General features: G+C 39.2%; 1 protein-coding gene and 1 long non-coding RNA gene across 2 annotated transcripts in view; one reads left to right on the plus strand and one right to left on the minus strand.

Moving 5' to 3' along the window:
• Positions 1-18193, minus strand: part of LOC127539929 (uncharacterized) — a 59093-nt gene that overhangs the window by 10158 nt on the left and 30742 nt on the right. The window lies entirely within an intron of this gene.
• Positions 2732-16989, plus strand: LOC127539928 (membrane-spanning 4-domains subfamily A member 14-like). The gene is made up of 6 exons (XM_051964383.1): positions 2732-2989; positions 5845-5979; positions 6697-6750; positions 9919-10071; positions 12068-12169; positions 14086-16989. Exons 1-6 carry the CDS (start codon positions 2846-2848, stop codon positions 14227-14229), a joined length of 732 nt encoding a protein of 243 aa, XP_051820343.1. The 5' UTR covers positions 2732-2845; the 3' UTR covers positions 14230-16989.

Genomic DNA, 18193 nt, shown 5'->3' on the forward strand with positions numbered 1-18193 from the left:
GAATAACCATAGCAGTTTTCCCAGACCAAAGGGAAGCCTATAATTCTATCATTCTGAAGTTACAGAACTTTCTAGCTTGCTCAAAGGGGATGGATCCTGAAGCATCTACTGTGGTTCAGATTCAATCCCAGGTCAAGAATTGCAGAACTCAGGCTAGGGGGCCAGTGATCAGATTTTGGGAGCACTGAAAATCTGCAGGTCCTCAACCTGAGCTGTAAGAGCTTGTAATAATACAGCACTTCATACCCTGAAGAAAGCAACAATAAAACTAAGCCAGATCCTCTCTCCAAAAATATATCAGTCTCTAAGATAGCCTGAAGTCAAAAAGTGGATTGGAAGAATGAACAAACAAAAAAAAAAAGGAATCCCACTGTAAAAGGCCATTATGGTAATCAGTACTAAAGACATAAATGCAAAGGATAATGACTCCAAAATGCTTCCAAAGTCTTACAGAGAAACATAACCTGGGCATAAACTCACCTAGAACTTCTGCAAGAGATGAAGAAAGCCTTCAACAAAGAGTTGTGAAATTGTTTATAAATCAGAGGACTAGAGAAAAGAATTGAAAGAAAAACAAGAAAAATTAGAAAGGAAATAAATAGCTTGGCATAAGAGGCACAAAACTCATCCAAGCAACAAACTCCTTGAAAATTAGAATGGATCAAATAAAAACTAATGATTTCATGAGACAAAAAGAAATATTGAAACAAAAAGATGAAAATAAGTAGGAAAGGAATCACTTTTACAACATACCTGACAGGTAGGAAAGTAAGTATTTTCTGCTTGATATGTTTTCCAGGTCAGTTGTTTTTTCCATGAGATATATCAAGAAAAAAATTAAGAATCATTGGTCTTGGAATATACTTCATATATGAGACACAGGTAGGAAAACTGGAAAACAATAAGAATCATTCTATTTGAAAACCATAATCTTAAAAAAGAGCCTACATATCATATTTAAATAAATCTTAAAAGAAATCTGCCTCCATCTTTCAGGACCAAAGGAAAAAGTGGAAATAGTCATTGGTCACAAATAGATATAGATAACAGATATGGATATGGCTATGTACCCCCTGATATATTATATATAGAAAGAGACAAATGGGGAGAGAGATAATTCTTTTTGAGGTGGCAAAGAATGGGAATCTTAAGGGGTGCCTAACCATTGGGAAATAACTGAACAAGTTATGATATACAGATGTAATGAAATATTATTGTGATGTAAGAAAGGAATGGTTTCTTGGAAACCTGGGAGACTTAAATGAACTGATAGAGTGAAATGTACAGAATAATAGCAACAAGAGTGTAAAAATAACTTTGAAAGACTTAGAAACTGCAATAGATATAATTGCCAAACAATTTCAAAGGATTCATGATGAAACATTATGAAAAAGTGATGGACTCAAGTGTAGAATGATATATATATATATATACATACTTATACATATATGAGCATATATTTATCTAGTCAATACTGCTATAAGAGGATACATGCATTTTTAAAAATCTCTGTGCTATGCAAAAATCACACAATAAAAACCATAGGATTTATAGATAGAATCAAAAACTTTGTCAGCAATACATTAAAAAAAAGATAGGCACTTAATAAGGATGTAGCACAGTTTGATGCAGGTTAAATGGTTAAGAAATATGTAAATACAACCACAAATGATGGCTAAGTCTGAGGCCTCAGGCTGACACTCAGCCTATATCACAATTTCCATGGGGCCTACTCTAGCAAAACTAAAGCTTATAGGCAAGAGAGATGCCTAAGCTGAGGGGCAGGAAAAGTCCCCAGATCAAGATGAAGGCTTAAGTGGGGGAAGAATAGAATGTATGGGAGTGGACTAGTTCTCCTCCCGCTCCTATTACACCAGAAGATTTAAAATAAATATGGCACTTTGTCTTAAAAAAGACCAGAAATTTACTTGTGGGAGTGGGTATAGAAAAGCTGTAGTCTGTGAATAAAGTAATATAGTTTTGTTTTCATTATCATGGAGGAAAACGAGTATTAGTAAAAATAAGTTTTTTCTGTTTTTAACTAATTATTCTCTAATGCATCAATCATGTTGGAACAAATTCATGTTTTCAAAACAACATCAGAATGAATTTGTATTCACACATACAATGTATAGACAAATCTATTAATTATTTCTTTTAGAAATGGCCATTATGGAAATCTATTTTCCTTGATTTTCCTGTTTATAACAGGGGTTTTGTTTTTATTTTGTTGTCATTGGGCACTAAGGAGGAGAGGGAAGAGAGGTAGATTTTTTTCTGTTTGAAAAAAATAATTCTGAAAAAAAAGGAAAAGAGACAAACTGATTGAAGAGATGGAACTTAACAGGCCTTCTAGTGAAAATTTAAGAGAAATGAAAATTCTTTACCTTGGAGAGAAAGTTAAGGAAGCACCAAATACAATATATGGATGGTTTTATGGGGGTGATATTAAAATAACATTTTCCATGTCCACAAAAAGAACAGAGAAGAGAAATGGACTTGAAGTAAGAAAGAGATAGATACTTCACGTGCTTGTTAACCATGAGCTACAGACTCAGGGCAGTTGAGAAGTCCTTAGAAAAAAGGCTCCTGGATGACCAAGTTCTTCAACTGCTCGAATGTAGGATGAACGCTGCCAAGGCTCCCACCAGCTCCATGATTCTGTGACACTAGGGTTCTAGAACTATGACTCCATGGTCCTGTGACTCCATGATTCTAATACCTAGTCCAGGAGCAGTCAAGCTACCCTGGTAACCTTGGCAGAGGAGCAGAGCATGATCTCGGCTGTGATGTTGGCCAGCCTGTTCGCTTAGCATATTCCTGTCAAACAATCCATTTCCTTACCATGCCACCAAAGTCTAGGGTAGTGGAGATCCAGGAACTTCCCAAGGATCCTCTCCAAACAGAACAGATAGTCATTACTGCATTTCCCTACAAGCCTCCTAAGACCCTATTGAACTTCCTGAAGGGGGAGCCGAAGATGATGGGGGTAAGTCAGACTGCCTCCAAAGTGGGGGTCAGGGTGAGAAATCATTCTTCTCTGCCTGGACCATGTCACTCATCCATCCATTCATTTAACAAGTGCTTATTAAACAACTACTGTGTACCAAGACCTATGTTTGATGCTGGGGACACAGACACAAGGAAATCACATTTTATTTCTGCGTAATTGCAGTGGATAGAGTGCTTGGCCTGGAGTCAGGAAGACTCCATGAGTTCAAATGCAACCTCAGACACTAGCTGGGTGATCCTAATTTGCGTCAGTTACTCAGCCATAAAATGAATTGGAGGAGGAAATGGTAGACAGTCCAGTTTCTTTACCAAGAAAATCTCAAATGAGATCATAAAGAGTCAGACATAATTAAAAAAAAAAAAAAACAACTCAACAACAATCTAATAACTATTGATCACTGAACTGGGAAAGTAAAAGATAGGATGCCATGTTTGAAAAGCTTCCTGGTTTAACTGTTCCTGATTTACTCGGCTCCAATTATTGGCAGATGATTCTAAGAATAACCTCCTTTCTAAACCCAAACTTTAAACATGGTAAATTAGAGACAAGTTTATAGACAAAAACTAGTCTTGTGACTTGGAAATTCTTCTTGAGAATAACTATCAGAATAAGAGGGAAAAAAAGGAAAATCTTAATTCAATATTTAAAACTTCAAACCATACTCAGTTCCTGACTTATTATGAGTCAGTCACTATGCTAAATGCTGAGAATGCAAATACAAGCAGTATTCAGTTTTTGCTTTTTAAGAGTTTAGTACCTATTTTTTGTTTTTATTTTTAATTTATGGAATAAAACAAACATTTCTATACAATTAAAAAAAAAGATGATTCCACATGAAACTGCAGATCTATTATGCACAACTTGCTATTCCTTTCAAACATACAACAAAATTAATCATGCAAATTTTTTCATCTTTTTTCTTCTCCCTCTCTCCCAAGCAGTATTTGATTTTATTCTATTGCATTTTTTCACTTAATAAAATATATATTTTCCAATTACATGTAAAGATAGTTTTCAACATTTATTTTTGTAAGATTTTAAATTCCAATTTTTTTCTTCATTCCCCCATCCCCAAGACAGCAAGAAATCTAATATAGCTTATAGATATACAATCATTTTAAGCATGTTTCCATATTAGTTATGTTGTGAAAAAAATGGAAACAAAATGGAAAAACCATGAAAAAGAAAAAAAAGGTGAAAATTAGTATTCTTTGATCTGCATTCAGTCTCCAAAGTTCTTTCCCTGGGTATAGATGGCATTTTCCAAGCCAAATCTATTGGAACTGTCTTGAGCCATTTCATTGCTGACAAGTGCTAATTAAGTCTATCATAATTGATTATCACACTACCTTGCTGTTACTATTCAGTGTTCTCCTGAATCTGTCCAAATAGTATTTGTAAGAAAGGCAATCCTACCCTCAAGCAGCTTACATTCTAATGGGAGAAAACACACAAGAGGAAAAGTTGAGAAGGGATGGATGCAAGGGACAAAGTTCAGAGTCTGGAGTGCAGTTTAGAGAAGAATAAAGATAAATTGGCTTAGGTGATCTCCTTAAAATTGAGGTTCTGGGAAGAACCAGCCAATCAGAGGGAGAAACCACAGGAACTGAGTATACTTCCAGTGTGTGAAGTTCAGGAGTACAGCCTTGAGAGAAGAATCTAAACAGTAATACTATGATGGGCTGCCAAGAGCCAGCAATCGATGACTTTGGGCAATCCATATTGCCTTGCCCAAAGTAGCTACTTAATAAATGTTCATTTGAATAAGTAAAAGAGAAAAATAGGTTTTGGCAGCAGCTCCCCCAAAGTCCCACCAGTATAGAATACATGTGATGTGACTCATTAAAAACATAAATGCTCAAATTAAATGGACAGAATAACTTAGTGGAGTTAAAATCCTAAATTGATAAGACATGAAGACTTGTTCCCTTTGTCATCAATGGTCTTGCTCTTCAGATCTCACTCCACATGAAATATTTGGTTTGGAATCCTAATGCACTTCACAAAAGATGGGCTGGAATCTGAAACCCTTGCTCAACTGTAGGGACCTTATCTATCCACTATGCAACCCCTCTCCCCATCAATGCTCTTTACATAATAGGTATTTATTAAGCTTCATTAAATGAATAAAAATAATTATATTTTGATCTATCTCTTGTTTCCTTTTTCTCTCCCCCCCAAACTATTGTAACCTGGATGACTACTGATCTTGGAAAGGTTTTTCACAGGTGCAGCCCTGAGTCAGAATTAGGGCCAATATAAACATTTACTTGGGTCTTCCCCAAGCTATCCTCCCCTGACATGGGTAGAATATAATTCTGCAATAGTGATATTACCCTAAGAATGTTCTGAGACAAACTAGGGGTGAGGGCAGGGCTGAATTGGGAGAGACAATGACCAGTCAAGAACAGAGAGATCATCCTCTTAAGATAGGACTCTAGGCCTATTTTACATCCTTCTGATGTAACATTTCTCCTTCTGAGGTCAGGCTGCTGGGTCTTTCTCATCTCTAGCCAAGTGAAGGCCTATCAGTCAGGCAATAAAATAAGCCTTTAATATGTGCATTGTAGTTAAATACTGAGGATACAAAAAAAAAAAAAAGGCAAACATCAGCTCTTTCCTTCAAGGAGCTCACAATCAAATGGATCATCTAGATGGAGAAGATAAAATAATTTTGAGGGGTTACCCAAAGAATTCAGCACCCTCCCCTAATCCTGGGCCAGGGGAACCTTTCCTGAGATTCCAAAGAAATAGATTAGGCTGAATATCTTTTAAAAAGCAACCCATTTTTAAACCAATCTCCTTATTTTGACCCATTTCTCTTTATGCAGGTTTTCCAGATTTTATTGGGTCTTATTATCACTGCCATGGGGTACATTTTATGGCACAGTGTCAACAAACTTCATCTTCAAAAGGATTATCCTATTATCTTTGTCACAGGGTATCCATTCTGGGCAGGAGCATGTGTGAGTATAGTAAATAACATAGAGACAAAATAGAAGATTCCTTCAGAACCTCCTGGCAGTGTTTGTGATCATGATTATAGAATATGGGTGAGAGGCTGGATTTGTAGATGACCAGGGATGAGAAGTTATGTTCCCATCGCATCCATGGGTAAGAGGGCAGTAGAAGTAAGTCCCAGTCATTCCATTGTCATGCCCCTGGTGGGTGGTGCCACCTTGCCACACTCTGGACATTCATTTGTTACCACTGTGCAAATTACACTTTCAGTAAGTAGACTGTTGTCTGTCTGAGGAGCCTAGCCTCAAGATGGCTTAACTGGTGAAGCTAGTAAAAGGGGAAGGGAGGAATGATGTGGTTCCTGGTCATACAGCTACCTCTAGGGTTAGGGTTGAGGGTGGACATCTTCATAAAGAAATCTGCATTAGAAGCCATGGTTCCCAATAATCCAATGGATTAGATGGCTTCGGAAGTCCCCACATATCTAGACTCTGGACTCTAAGGTCTTCTGGGTATTGAGCACATAGCTGACCCAGAGTCTACCTATTCCACTATGGTATTTATCTTCCCCCTGGGGATCCTTGACTCCATCCTGAGCTTTAGTGACAACTTGGGGAGAGGATGTCAGTCAATCAACAAATCTTCCTTAAGTATATGAAAATATACATGGGTCCCCTTTAGGGTCTACTTTGAGTCCACTAACCAATGTGTTCTCTCAACAGTATGTTATTACAGGATACTTCACAATTCTTAATGAAATAAAACATCCTCGCTGGGTAAGAACAACCTCTTAACATTTCAAAATTTCCATGTAGTTTAATAGCTACTGATTAAAAGCTTTCAGAAATCACCAGGCCCATAGTGATTTTCCATGGCCTATCTAAATGGAAATCAGACTTTCTATTTGTTAATGCATCAACTCCCTACATTATTATGGAGCTCCAATATGTTTGGGTTAAAAAAAATTGATCTTCAAAAATTGCTACGCTGAGCCTTAAAAACCAAAATTTCCATGAAAAATTCTCAGAAAAAAAATATGGTCCAAAGCTTTAGAATCATGGATTCCCAATATATAATCACATAATAATAATAATTTTAATGATAGTTTGCATTTATTTAAAGTTTATAAAGTGCTTTGCAAATATCATTTGATTAACCTCAGAATAAGATGCTATGTTACATTTTGCAGTTGAGATCACTAAGGAAGAGAAAGATTCGGTGATTTGGCCAAAGTCACATAGCCAGTTAGTGTCTGAGACTGGATTTGAACTTGGATTTTCCTGACTCCAGGTCCACTCTACCCATGGAGCCACCTGGCTGTGCTACGATACAGGCCATGCAGCGTAATAGAGCTAAAAAGGAATTCCCTCTGGGAGAACAAGTAGTCATTCCATCTTTGCTTAAAGGATATTTCTAATTACTGGTATCAAAAATTTTCCCTGATATCAAAACTAATCTACCTTGCCCTTGACCCAAATCCTCATTTCCTTCTGGTTCTAATTGCGTCCTCTGGGACTGGGTATATCCTCACAAGACCATTTCCACATGACCCAACAACTGTCACAGATTTGAACATCCCTTGGGTGGGTGAGTCTCTGTAGGTTTAACATTCATAGTTCCCTCAAATAATTCTCATGTGACATGAAAAGAAGACCTTTAACACTGTGGCTGTGCTCCCAATGGCCCTCCTAAATGATCTCATCTCACTGAACTATCTTCCAGATGAGGTCACACCAGGACAGAAGAAAATGAGCTATCACGGCTTGCCAGTGGAGCTTGCCTTGGTTCTTCTGGTTGCCATGTCATAGTGTTGATTCATATTGGGATTGCCTGCCATTCAAACCCACAGCACTTTTTCAGTCACATTTAGTCATTCCTTCTTTTTAATTGCCATGTTAATTCTTTGGCCCTTTGTGTAAATTTTTGTGGTTGATCTTGAAAAGACAAACATGGAGTAATGGATAGAGAACTGACCTCAAACCCTGCATTCGAGTCCTACCTTTGATGCATACTGGATGTCACTAAACTTCTCAGTAATCTCCACAACCACAAGTTGCAGAGAAGGTGCTAACCTGCATTAGTAGAAGAGATTACTTCATGTGGGAGTCCCTCTATCAACGGAATCAAAAATCCAAAGTCTAATCCTATATATCATCACAGTCTTTTCAAGCCAATGTTGTTTTAAATATCTTATTTGAATATTTAAATATCTTATTTAATCTTGACTCTGCCATCTGATGTGTTAGCTATCCATTCTAGCTTTGTGTCATTTCCAAAATTCATATGCATGTTTTCATCCAAATTATTGACAAACATATTAGACATAGGACAAAGCCTAAATCTCTGGGATTCTCCAGTGGAGACCAGCTTCCAAGCTGACATCAAATAAATAATGATGACTCTGGCTTTAGTCATCCCACTAGTTTTGAATCCAGTTCATTATACCATCACATAAACTGTACCTATCCACTTTTTTTACAAGGACAATATGAGAGATTTTCTCAAATACTCTGTTAAAGTCAAGTTAAAGAATATCTACAATATTCCCTTGTTCTGTTTTAAATGTATACATATATTTAAATTTTAAATTCAAATACAAAATGACAAAAGAAAAAAAAATATTGTCGTATACACAGCAGACCATAGGAGAAGATTCACTACAAAACCATAAATTTCCATTTCAAGAAAATCTATGTAATATTCACATTATTTTCAAAGCTCTCCAGCTTTTCTTTGCCTCCTTGTTTTTATTTTCTCTGCTGCATACTTTTTATTCTTTTCCTCCCTCCCCACTACTTGAAGAAAACATGAATAAATCAAAGAAGCATGGACATATATATATATACATATCTGTATATATGTTATATGTATGTATGTATATTAGTACATATACATTTAAAGATATCTAGAAACATACAGAGCATTTCCTATATACATCAGTATTCTAACCCAATCACATTCTGTCTGAGAGATTTTGTATGAAAGTTTTTTTCCCAAATTTTCTACAATCCTTCTATTCTTGGATACGTAGGTTTTATTTATGTTAGAAATTTTTAATTTAAAATAATTGACATTATTGATTTTATACTTCAATAATGTTCTTCCTTATAGTATGATTTATCTACTTCCTTTACATTTTTCTGTAATATTCTGGTTAGCTTTCTTGAGGGCCTTCGGACCAGCCTTGATCTCAGCAGAATAATCACAAGAATAGTCAGGAATAAAGTCCAAAGTCTTTATTATCTCCTTCACAGTCTGTCTCCTTTGCCCGGGGAACCTTCAGATGGGCCTTGGTCGTCTTAGTGGAGAATTGCAGGAGGCAAGAGAGCCCCCAGGATGGTGGGAGATGGAATGTCTCTCTTCCAGTCCTTGTTGGCTCTTATATACTTTATTCTAATTACCTCATTACAGCACACTGATTATGTGTGAACTTAGAGAATCATTACATCACCCTGCTAAGTACTAAGTATATATGTGAACTAGAGAACCATCATCTCATCAGTTCCTCTGAGGTAACACCTTGTTGCTCTATACACCCTTCCCCCCCAACCCCAGTTTCTTTGAAGTTCCTGACCTTTTGCTCTTCCAAATGAATTTTACATTATTTTTTCTAATTCTGTCAAATACTTTTTAATAGTTTAATTGGGTATTATTTTCATACTCCACGCTGAGTAGCCAGTTTGGGCTGCCCCTGACTTTAAATATGTTTTCTGACTCCACTGCAGAATTCCTGGGAAGTCCAGCCTTCCTGGCTTTGTGTTGTTAGCCTCAGCCGGCCCCTCGCAGGTGTCCTCCATCTCCCATTTAATTGGTGGACTTGTTCCTATCTTTGCCCACCTGGGACGCGGCCTCCTTGGGTTCGGTGGCACCTCGTCCAGCTGGGGGTGAGGATGGAAGGGGCAGGGGTGCTGAGAGCCAGCTGCTGACTGCTCCTTCTCTTGCAGATGCGCTTCAGTCTATACTTGGGCGTGGTGAGCACCCTGGTGGCTGCAGCGGGGATTGCTATCATTCTTTACAGCTTCCATGAAGACAATTATTTCCATTGCCGGATTCCTACCAAGTCTGGCATATGTGCTATTGGGAGAACACTCTTTCTAGTGAGTGCTTCTGTTCTATATATCAAAATCCCACAATGCTGGACCAATTATGTGGACTAGTAAGGCCTCATTCACTTAAATCTCCACAAGTTCTGATTTCATTTTGATTTCAATTCAACAAACATTCAATGGCCACAGGGTAGAATGTGGTGCAGTAAAAAGCTGAGCCTGAAGCCAGGAAGATTTCCACAATGCAGAGACAGAGTTTATCAGCATTGGGAGAATTTCCTAGACCAAGGACATCATAAGTCAAGTCCTTATCCTTATCTCTCTCTCTAGCTAGGATAGGAATATAAATGAAAAAAAAAATACAATTCCTGCCTAAAAGAGTTTTCACTCTTCTGGTGGAAAAGATACAGCAGAAAAGTAACTTAATACAAAGAAATTGAAGAGAGTGGCAATAATTATGTTTGTTGGGTGGAGGATGATCAAGAAAGCCTTAGGTAATGGGCAGCATTTCATATCCCGCTGGCAAAAAGCCCAGCACAATGTTTTGTTTGCTAGACTGAGGCAAAGGCTAAGATATAATCAATAATAGATAACAATGCACATTTGAAAGAATAAAAATTGAAAATAGAATGTTAATTAAATTTATGATTTTAAAAATCTATGAATTTCTGATGGTCTGGATGAAGTAAAAATAGAATTTCCCCAATATTGAAATACTAGAATTTGGAATGAACCATTAAATCCTAATGGAAGTCAGCTTGCAATTCACAGAAATAGTCCTTTCTGACATTCAGTGGGAGGGGGGTATACATTAGAAGCTAGAAGCTAGAAAGAATGGATGCTGAAGCTAGTGAGTCAGGAAAGGCAAGAGCGGGAGTGTGGGTCATAGCCTTTCTGTGCTATATCAACAAGGGTATAAGAATCTTTCCTGATAAATGCTTTGGTGCCTCAGTCTGAGATGGAATACAAGACTAAATGTACCCCAGAGGTCTGATCTGGATGCTTTTCAAAATATTAGCCTTTAATCTAATAGTACTCGGGCTTTTAGGTTTTCCAAATGTACAATGTATTTCATTTGCTCCTCACAACAGCCCTATGAGGTATGAACTTTCAAAGATGAGGAAAGTGAGGTTCAGAGAGGTCCCCATATGCCACAGTGAGAGAGTATCAGTGATGAGAGTCAAACCCAGGGCCAGTGTAATCAGGAACCACATATCTTCATGCTGGTATGTGTCAGAAAAAAAAAAAATCTCAGCAAGATCGCCTATAGACTTTGGGGGTAAAGGTTTATCTGGACCTGCAAGGCAGAAAGACTTCAGAGATACTCTCAGCAACTCTGCCCCTCTTTGTAGAGTGAGGAAGCTGAGGGCCATCAAGCTTCAGGGACTCGACTGAAGTTAGTGTCAGAGAAGTGATTTGAACCCATGTTCTCTTATCAAGAGAGCCAGTATTTTCCCTGCACAGAAGAATCATGCTGACTGGACTTGGGATTCTTATGCTGTGTGAGGTTTTAGTCTATCAACCCTTTCCCAGATACGCCAGAAACCTCTTCTCCTCAGTTCAATGTGTTACGTCCATGAAACCCCACCATGAGCTAGAGTTCTGCATTAGGACAGGGATGGCTAACTAGCCATCTCAGCCCTTCCCCGAAGGCAGGGTGCTAAAAGTGTCCAGCACCAGACCCTGCAGGGTATTCCAAAGGCCGAACACAATGTGGTGGGGGGGAGTGTAGAGTCAAGATACAGAAACCCTCCAAGCTATGGTGTGTACTGGGGTTAAAGAAGCCGCCTCCTCCTCCTAGTAGACAAAGTCACTTTGGCATCTTAAGCTTATGGGAAATAGTATCTAAATGCTTAAAATGGAGAATGTCTTAATGCTGTCCTACAGGCAATACCATAAGAAAGCTAAACATGTCGGGACAGAGTGACGCCACCCTACGTGCTCTCCAGTGGATGTCTGCTTTATTTTGGACACATCTTTATTGTGCAACTCTGAAGAAGCCCTCCTCCTCCTTGACTATTCATTGCTCTTTTCTCTTGTTTCACAGGGAGTGTTGGCTCTGATACTTTTCCTCACGATTGCTGAATTGTGCATCACTGTGACGGTCTTAGCCTTTAAGACCAATGTAATATGGAGAAATGCCAAAGAGGTGGGAGAAAGAAAAGTTCACAATTATGTTGTTGTGAGACTATCATGGCTGATAACTATAGGAATTAAGAATAATAAGCTAACATTTATATTGTGCTTACTATGGGCCAGACACTGAATTAAGTACTTTGAGTATTGCCTCATTTGATCGTCAAAACAACCCTCGAAGGGAAGTGCTTATTATCCCGTTTTATAGTTGAGGCAATTGAGGCAAAGAGAGGTTATAAAGGACTTGCCCAGTCATAGATTTGAACTCTGGTCTTCCTGACTTTAAGTGGCATATTCTATTACTCTGGAGCCATCTAGTGGCCCTGAGCAGAAACGTGATGTAATCCTGGCACTAGGATAGGTCAGTTGAAGGGGTGAGAGGTGGAAGCATTTTCAGTTTGGAAGAAAGGGGACAGGCGGAGCTAGAACCAAGATGGTAGAAAAAAGGCAGAGGTCTCCCCTAAACTCTTCTAAAAATAACCGTTAGATAATGGCTTCAAATCAATTTTAAAGTATTGGTAAGAAAAGAGTCCAACTAATACACATTTGGCTGAAATTCTCCTTGTATTTTCTACTTCCATTCACTTTTCCATCCGTGTATATCCCTCCAGCAATGCACTACAATTCCCCAGTAGGGCAGTGACCTGGACACCCAGTCAGAGAATTTGCGTGTAGTCCAATCTGCATGCGAACAAGAATCTCCATACCACTCCTGCCTGAAGACCCCTGATGAAGAGGGCCCACCAATGCATTACCTCTCGAGATAGCACCCTGTACTTAAGACAGCTCTGAGGTTTAGGAAGATTTCTGGATGGCAAGCCTAAATTTACTTTTTGCTAACTCTTACTCATCAGATTGTTCCTAGTTCTACAGATCTGACTCAATCCCTTTTTCAAAGGACAATAATCATACTCCTCCCTGATTCTTTTCTCTAGAATAATGTTTTCTTTCTGCCTACACAGTCTAGTAAGAATGTCTTCAAGTTCTGCAAGAGACCCTGGAGTTCATCTAGTTCAGTGTCCATGGCATTTTCTTTCAGAAGGGCAAACTGTGGCCTAGAAAGGTGCTGAGGGTCACACAAGAGCCAGGATGTGATAATGGATGATCTGACATTAAATTCAATCTAAGTTCCATCTCCCCAGACTTTGGGGAGGGAACAGAGAGAATAAGCATCTATAAAGTGCCTGTCATATGGCAGGTACCATACCCAGGTAGCTAGTAAGTGTCTGAGGACCAGGACTCTAACCACTGTGCCCTCTGGCTGCCTACCGATAGGGTTGGAGAAGAGATTTAGTTGGGTTAGATGTGTTTTGATGATGCCTCCACCTCTGGGATTCTCTGATATTAATCTAAACTTGAGTTAGACAATGGCCATATAATATCCAGCATTAACTTACTTAAACTAGAGTTTAAGCTCTTTGAGGATATTAACTAAGTCTTATAGTTCTATTCTTCTCAGCACTTAGCTCAGTTCTGAGCACACAATGATCACTTAATAAATGCCCCCATTACTTTCTCAATTAACTCAATAATAAATGGAGTTCAGATATCAGAAATAAGAAAAGTGGCTAGTAATAGCACTCTGAGAAGAGAAAGAAGAGAATCATCAGATCATAGTTTTAGAGCCCAAAAGCTCCATATCCACTTTGTCATGGCACAGGTAATGTAGGGAGGCCCAGAGCAATGAAGGGTCTCGGCCAATATCACAGCAATAGCAAAAATGGATTCCTAGAATATATAGGTCCTTTAACCTTACATCCCCCCATCTTTCTGATGAGACAACTGATGAGAAATCAGGGAGGATGGAAAACTATTTGGCAGTCACTGGAAAGATTCAGGATTCATGTATAAGGAATAGTGAGAAGGAGGATGACATACACAAAGAGATTGTAGTGAATTTAATGGATCCTTTTTCTGTTGGCTTTATAGGTTGTGTTTTTCTTGCCTACTGAAGGCAAGGAACCTGGACATCATGAAGAGGAAAGACCGTTCCAGTTCCAGATTCAAGCAAACCCTGCTGGCCAAAATGAGAAGGAGCTCTCTGTCTCCTTAATTGGGGATTATACTTTCTAAAGCTGAGCTTCAAGAGGCCTGGTAGCCTTCTTGCCCCTCCCTTTTAACTTCCCCTCTCTCCCTTCTTCTGTCTCATTCTCCTCTTTCCTCTTTCTCTTTTCCTTCCCCCAAATTAGAGGAAGAACCCAGAGAAAGTCTCTCTCTACAAATTAAATTCACTTAGAGAATTTACAAAAGTTCCCCTTTTCGGCAGCAACAGTTCACTCAGAGAATCCATTCTAAGTCACCTTTCTCCAGGTCAATTTCAACAAGACATGTCTATGAGTTCCCTCTTTCTTTGTTCTAAGATCACTAAACAAATGTATTGAAGTTCTACTATCCTTCTGCCCAAGTTCACCAAGAGGATTCTTCTGAGGTCCCATTTTTTCCAACCTAAGTTCAAAGAGAGAAGTCTTCTCAATTCCAGCTTTCTCCAGATCAAAGTCAGAGAGGATCCTTAAGTTATAGCTTTTCCAACTCAAGGTCACTGAAAGTATTCACTAAAAATCCCCCTTTCCAACTTCCTTCCCCCTTCCTCTGAACCAAGTTCATGGATAGCATACACTCAAGTTCCTCTAACATGCTATTCTAAAGATACCAGGCCACGTAGCATAGAAAAACATATTTTAGTCACTTCCGTTTGATACCATTCACTGCAAGACTCAGCTTTAGTGAGTAGGCAAAAAGATTCTAAACCAAAAGCCCTTGTCAGGCTGTCCCAGTGTCTCAGAACAATTCATGCATTTATTAAGTACTTGCTATGCACGAGATACTAAACTAGGAGCTGGGGAAAGATGGACACCAATGACACAGCCTCTGTATACAAGGAACTTCAGAGCCATTTCTTCAGCTTTGGGCCATGGCAGAAGGAGCGGTGTATGACAGGGTAGGAAGCTTAAGCTTTTTACAGGGTTTTACAGGGTTTTACACAGACAATTGAGGAGTGGGACTTTTACTCAGAAAAGAACAGGAGTAAGAAGGAACCAAGTAGGATGAAGAGATGTAAATAGGGAATGTCCAAAAGGAGGAGACAGAAAAGCCTGAACTTTGTCCAGGATTGTTCATAAACAATAAGAAAAAATTTTTCTTTGAGGAAGGATCCTCAGGCTTCCAGCCTTCCTGCAAAAAGGAAGTGGAGGATTTTGAGAGGTTGGGATGGGCAGACAGTACCCTCTGGGACTGTGGGGAGAGTTGATGTAAATGACAAGGTGGCCAGTTTAGCTGGGACAGAGAAAAGGTAACATGAAATCACACTCTGAAGGGAAGCTGGGCAATCCTCCTTGGCACTTCAAGAGGAGGAAACAGATGGTGAGATGAACTAATGGCCTGCACCCCGTCACTGAGTACAGAAGGCAGGAGCCACACCTGGGTGTCCTCGGCATGAAATCCAAAGCCTTACCTGCCATGCCATTCATTCTCAAGGCTCCTTTTCACATATGAGGAAATAGGCATCTGACACTCACACAGTGTGCAGACCCCCTTGAACCCGGAGAAGGAGGCATGGAGGTCAATGCAGATGGGTTCCTTTGGTCTAAGAGCTGAGAGGTCTTTTATTTGAACCCAAACCTTCCTAACTCTGGAGCCATTACTCTAAATCTTATATCCTGCTGCTCTGGACATCTGCTTTCTCACATGTATAAAGGGATGGGAGATAATCAGAGCATGTTTCAGGTGGTTTTCATCTTAGACCTGAGAAAATTGTGACCAGTTCAGCACTTAATATGCTCCACACACTGTATTTAAGAACTGAGGGTAAAAAGACAAAACAGAAACGGTCACCACTTTCAGGGAGTCAATCCAATGATCAATGATAGAAGAGCTTGCCCCACTCCACCACCCTTCACAATCCTGTAGGACGCATGGCTTCTATATGGTGGGGCTGTCTCCCACCCCTGTCCTGCTTCTCCACTGGGATTCTGTCCATGGTGAGCATCACTGGGGCTGAGAGCTTCCTCCCTACTCTCCTAGAAACCCTAATCCAGTTTCTGGGTGTATAAGCAGCTCCTAGTTTAGTGTCTCAGAGTTCAACTCTGTCCAGTTCTACAATTTCTGGCAGAACTTTTCCTGCCACTTGTACTAAATGGAGTATAAATGGACCAATAAGTATAACATCCAAGAGCACCCCACCACTGATGGGCTGCCACTCTTAAAGATGTACCAATAATCCTGAAGTCCTCCAGCCTTGGGATAGATGTACTTAGAAATGATGTATTCCTTCCCTTAGGCTATCTTGCCCTACTTTATCTGACCATAGAACAAGGTTCTATAGGAATAGAGACCCTTTATGGCTTGTGGCACAAATGGGATGGTCCTCTTCCACATTATTTTGTCTATGACTGTGTCTATTTGTAGAATGTATCACATTTGTACTGTGAGCTGAGTCGAAATGGTTGCTGGCTGTTGGTCAGTGATAATGGGTTTCTGAGACTAATGAGCAAGAATAATAAAGTGCTTAAAGATAACTCAGGGAACAAAATGGGGTGGCTGTTTTGAGCTAGAGACGTTTCTGGTTTAAAAACATTTCTAGCAGATTCCCTTCTCTGCTAGTTCTGTCCAGAGAATTATGGGTACTGCATCTGTGCATAGTCAGAACCAGATCACTCCTCAACTCCACCTCTAAGTCATAAAACTACCATCTTAGTGACATGAAACACCTGGTTTCTCTAACTTTTCCCTATACCTTTACTTTCTTGCCCCTGGCTCTTTGCTAACTTCTTTAGGAAACTTAGTTTCATTTTAATTGGCATCACAACTATAATAAACCTTGTCCCTTGACTTGGAGATAGGTCTGAGCCTGCAAATTCTTTTGAGATACCTCACAATGCTGGTCTGGGGTCCCCACTGGTGGCCCAATATGGGGAATCTGGTTTCCTCTGGCTTCACTCCCTTTTTGTTGATGTAAGCCCCCCTTCTTTTCTCCATTCTATAGCTGAGACACCGCCAAATACCTAGAAAGGCTTGTGGGGGTTGTCAGTGAGTTCCAAGGGGAACACTTTCAATTTGGCATATTTCCTCTTGAGTAGGGACACCTGGTCTGGGGAAGCGCTTGCCTGTTTTCACCCTCCCTAGGATGTTGGATAAAATGAGGTTCTATTGGAATAAAGACCCTTTATAGCTTGTGGCACAAATGAGACGGTTCTCTTCCATGTTATTTTGTCTGTGACTGTGTCTGTTTATAGAATGTCTGTATCATGTTTGTGCTGTGAGCTAGATTCTTGAAAGATATAAAATGCATCCAGCCACCAAGAGAAAAAAAAAAAAAAAAACTTCCATGCTACAGTTAGAACACTAGGAAAGATTAACATTCTTAACTCCCATCTAAAAAGGGGGAAAGACTGACTTTCTTTTTATCTATGGACCCAGCTCTGGCCAAATTGGGGACTACAGAAATAAAGTTAGATAATTTAAATTATAGAACCACTAAAAAAATCTTAGCAGATCCTGAAGGTTTTGAGAGTAATGATTAATGAGTTTAGCTGTTAGTCATTTTGTAGGATTATAGGAAAAAATTGCTGAGACATCGGGAGTAATTGCAGGAATTCACCCCATTCTAAAACATCTTAAATTTTGAAGTTCCATTCTGTAGATTTTGAGGAAAAAATAAGGATTAAATCTTATTAAAAGTTTAAAAGGGTTTTTAAAAGCAATTGGCAAAATTAACAGTTTCCTTGTGAAAAGGCAATGAAGAAAAGTTAATTAGCAGAAAGTTCAGAATTGAAGAGAATAGGGGAAAAACTGGCAAATAGCAACTTTTTGCTATATCCCTTTCTGACTTCCTATCTTGTCCTCAGTCCCCTTCTACTCAATTAGGAAAGAAAAATATAGTTCACTTCACACAAAGGTTAATATGAATGGCTGAAAAGGGAAAGTATCCCAAAAGGTATTAAGGGAACCTCTCCACAACCTTGATCACTCAGCATGCTCCATTCCCCAGAGTCCTGAATGTATCTCAGTTGTGAGGATTGCTAACAAGATCATTATGGCC

The sequence above is a fragment of the Antechinus flavipes genome, chromosome 6, assembly GCF_016432865.1.
Source record: "Antechinus flavipes isolate AdamAnt ecotype Samford, QLD, Australia chromosome 6, AdamAnt_v2, whole genome shotgun sequence".
Taxonomy (NCBI): Eukaryota; Metazoa; Chordata; class Mammalia; order Dasyuromorphia; family Dasyuridae; genus Antechinus; species Antechinus flavipes.

What these genes read in the sequence shown, in the direction of transcription:
- LOC127539928 (XM_051964383.1), top strand. Translation starts at nt 2,846, where the DNA reads ATGCCACCAAAGTCTAGGGTAGTGGAGATCCAGGAACTTCCCAAGGAT. An exon ending in GGGAGCCGAAGATGATGGGG is followed by an intron (nt 2,990 to 5,844) that starts GTAAGTCAGACT and finishes CTCTTTATGCAG; the next exon opens with GTTTTCCAGATTTTATTGGG. An exon ending in CATTCTGGGCAGGAGCATGT is followed by an intron (nt 5,980 to 6,696) that starts GTGAGTATAGTA and finishes TTCTCTCAACAG; the next exon opens with TATGTTATTACAGGATACTT.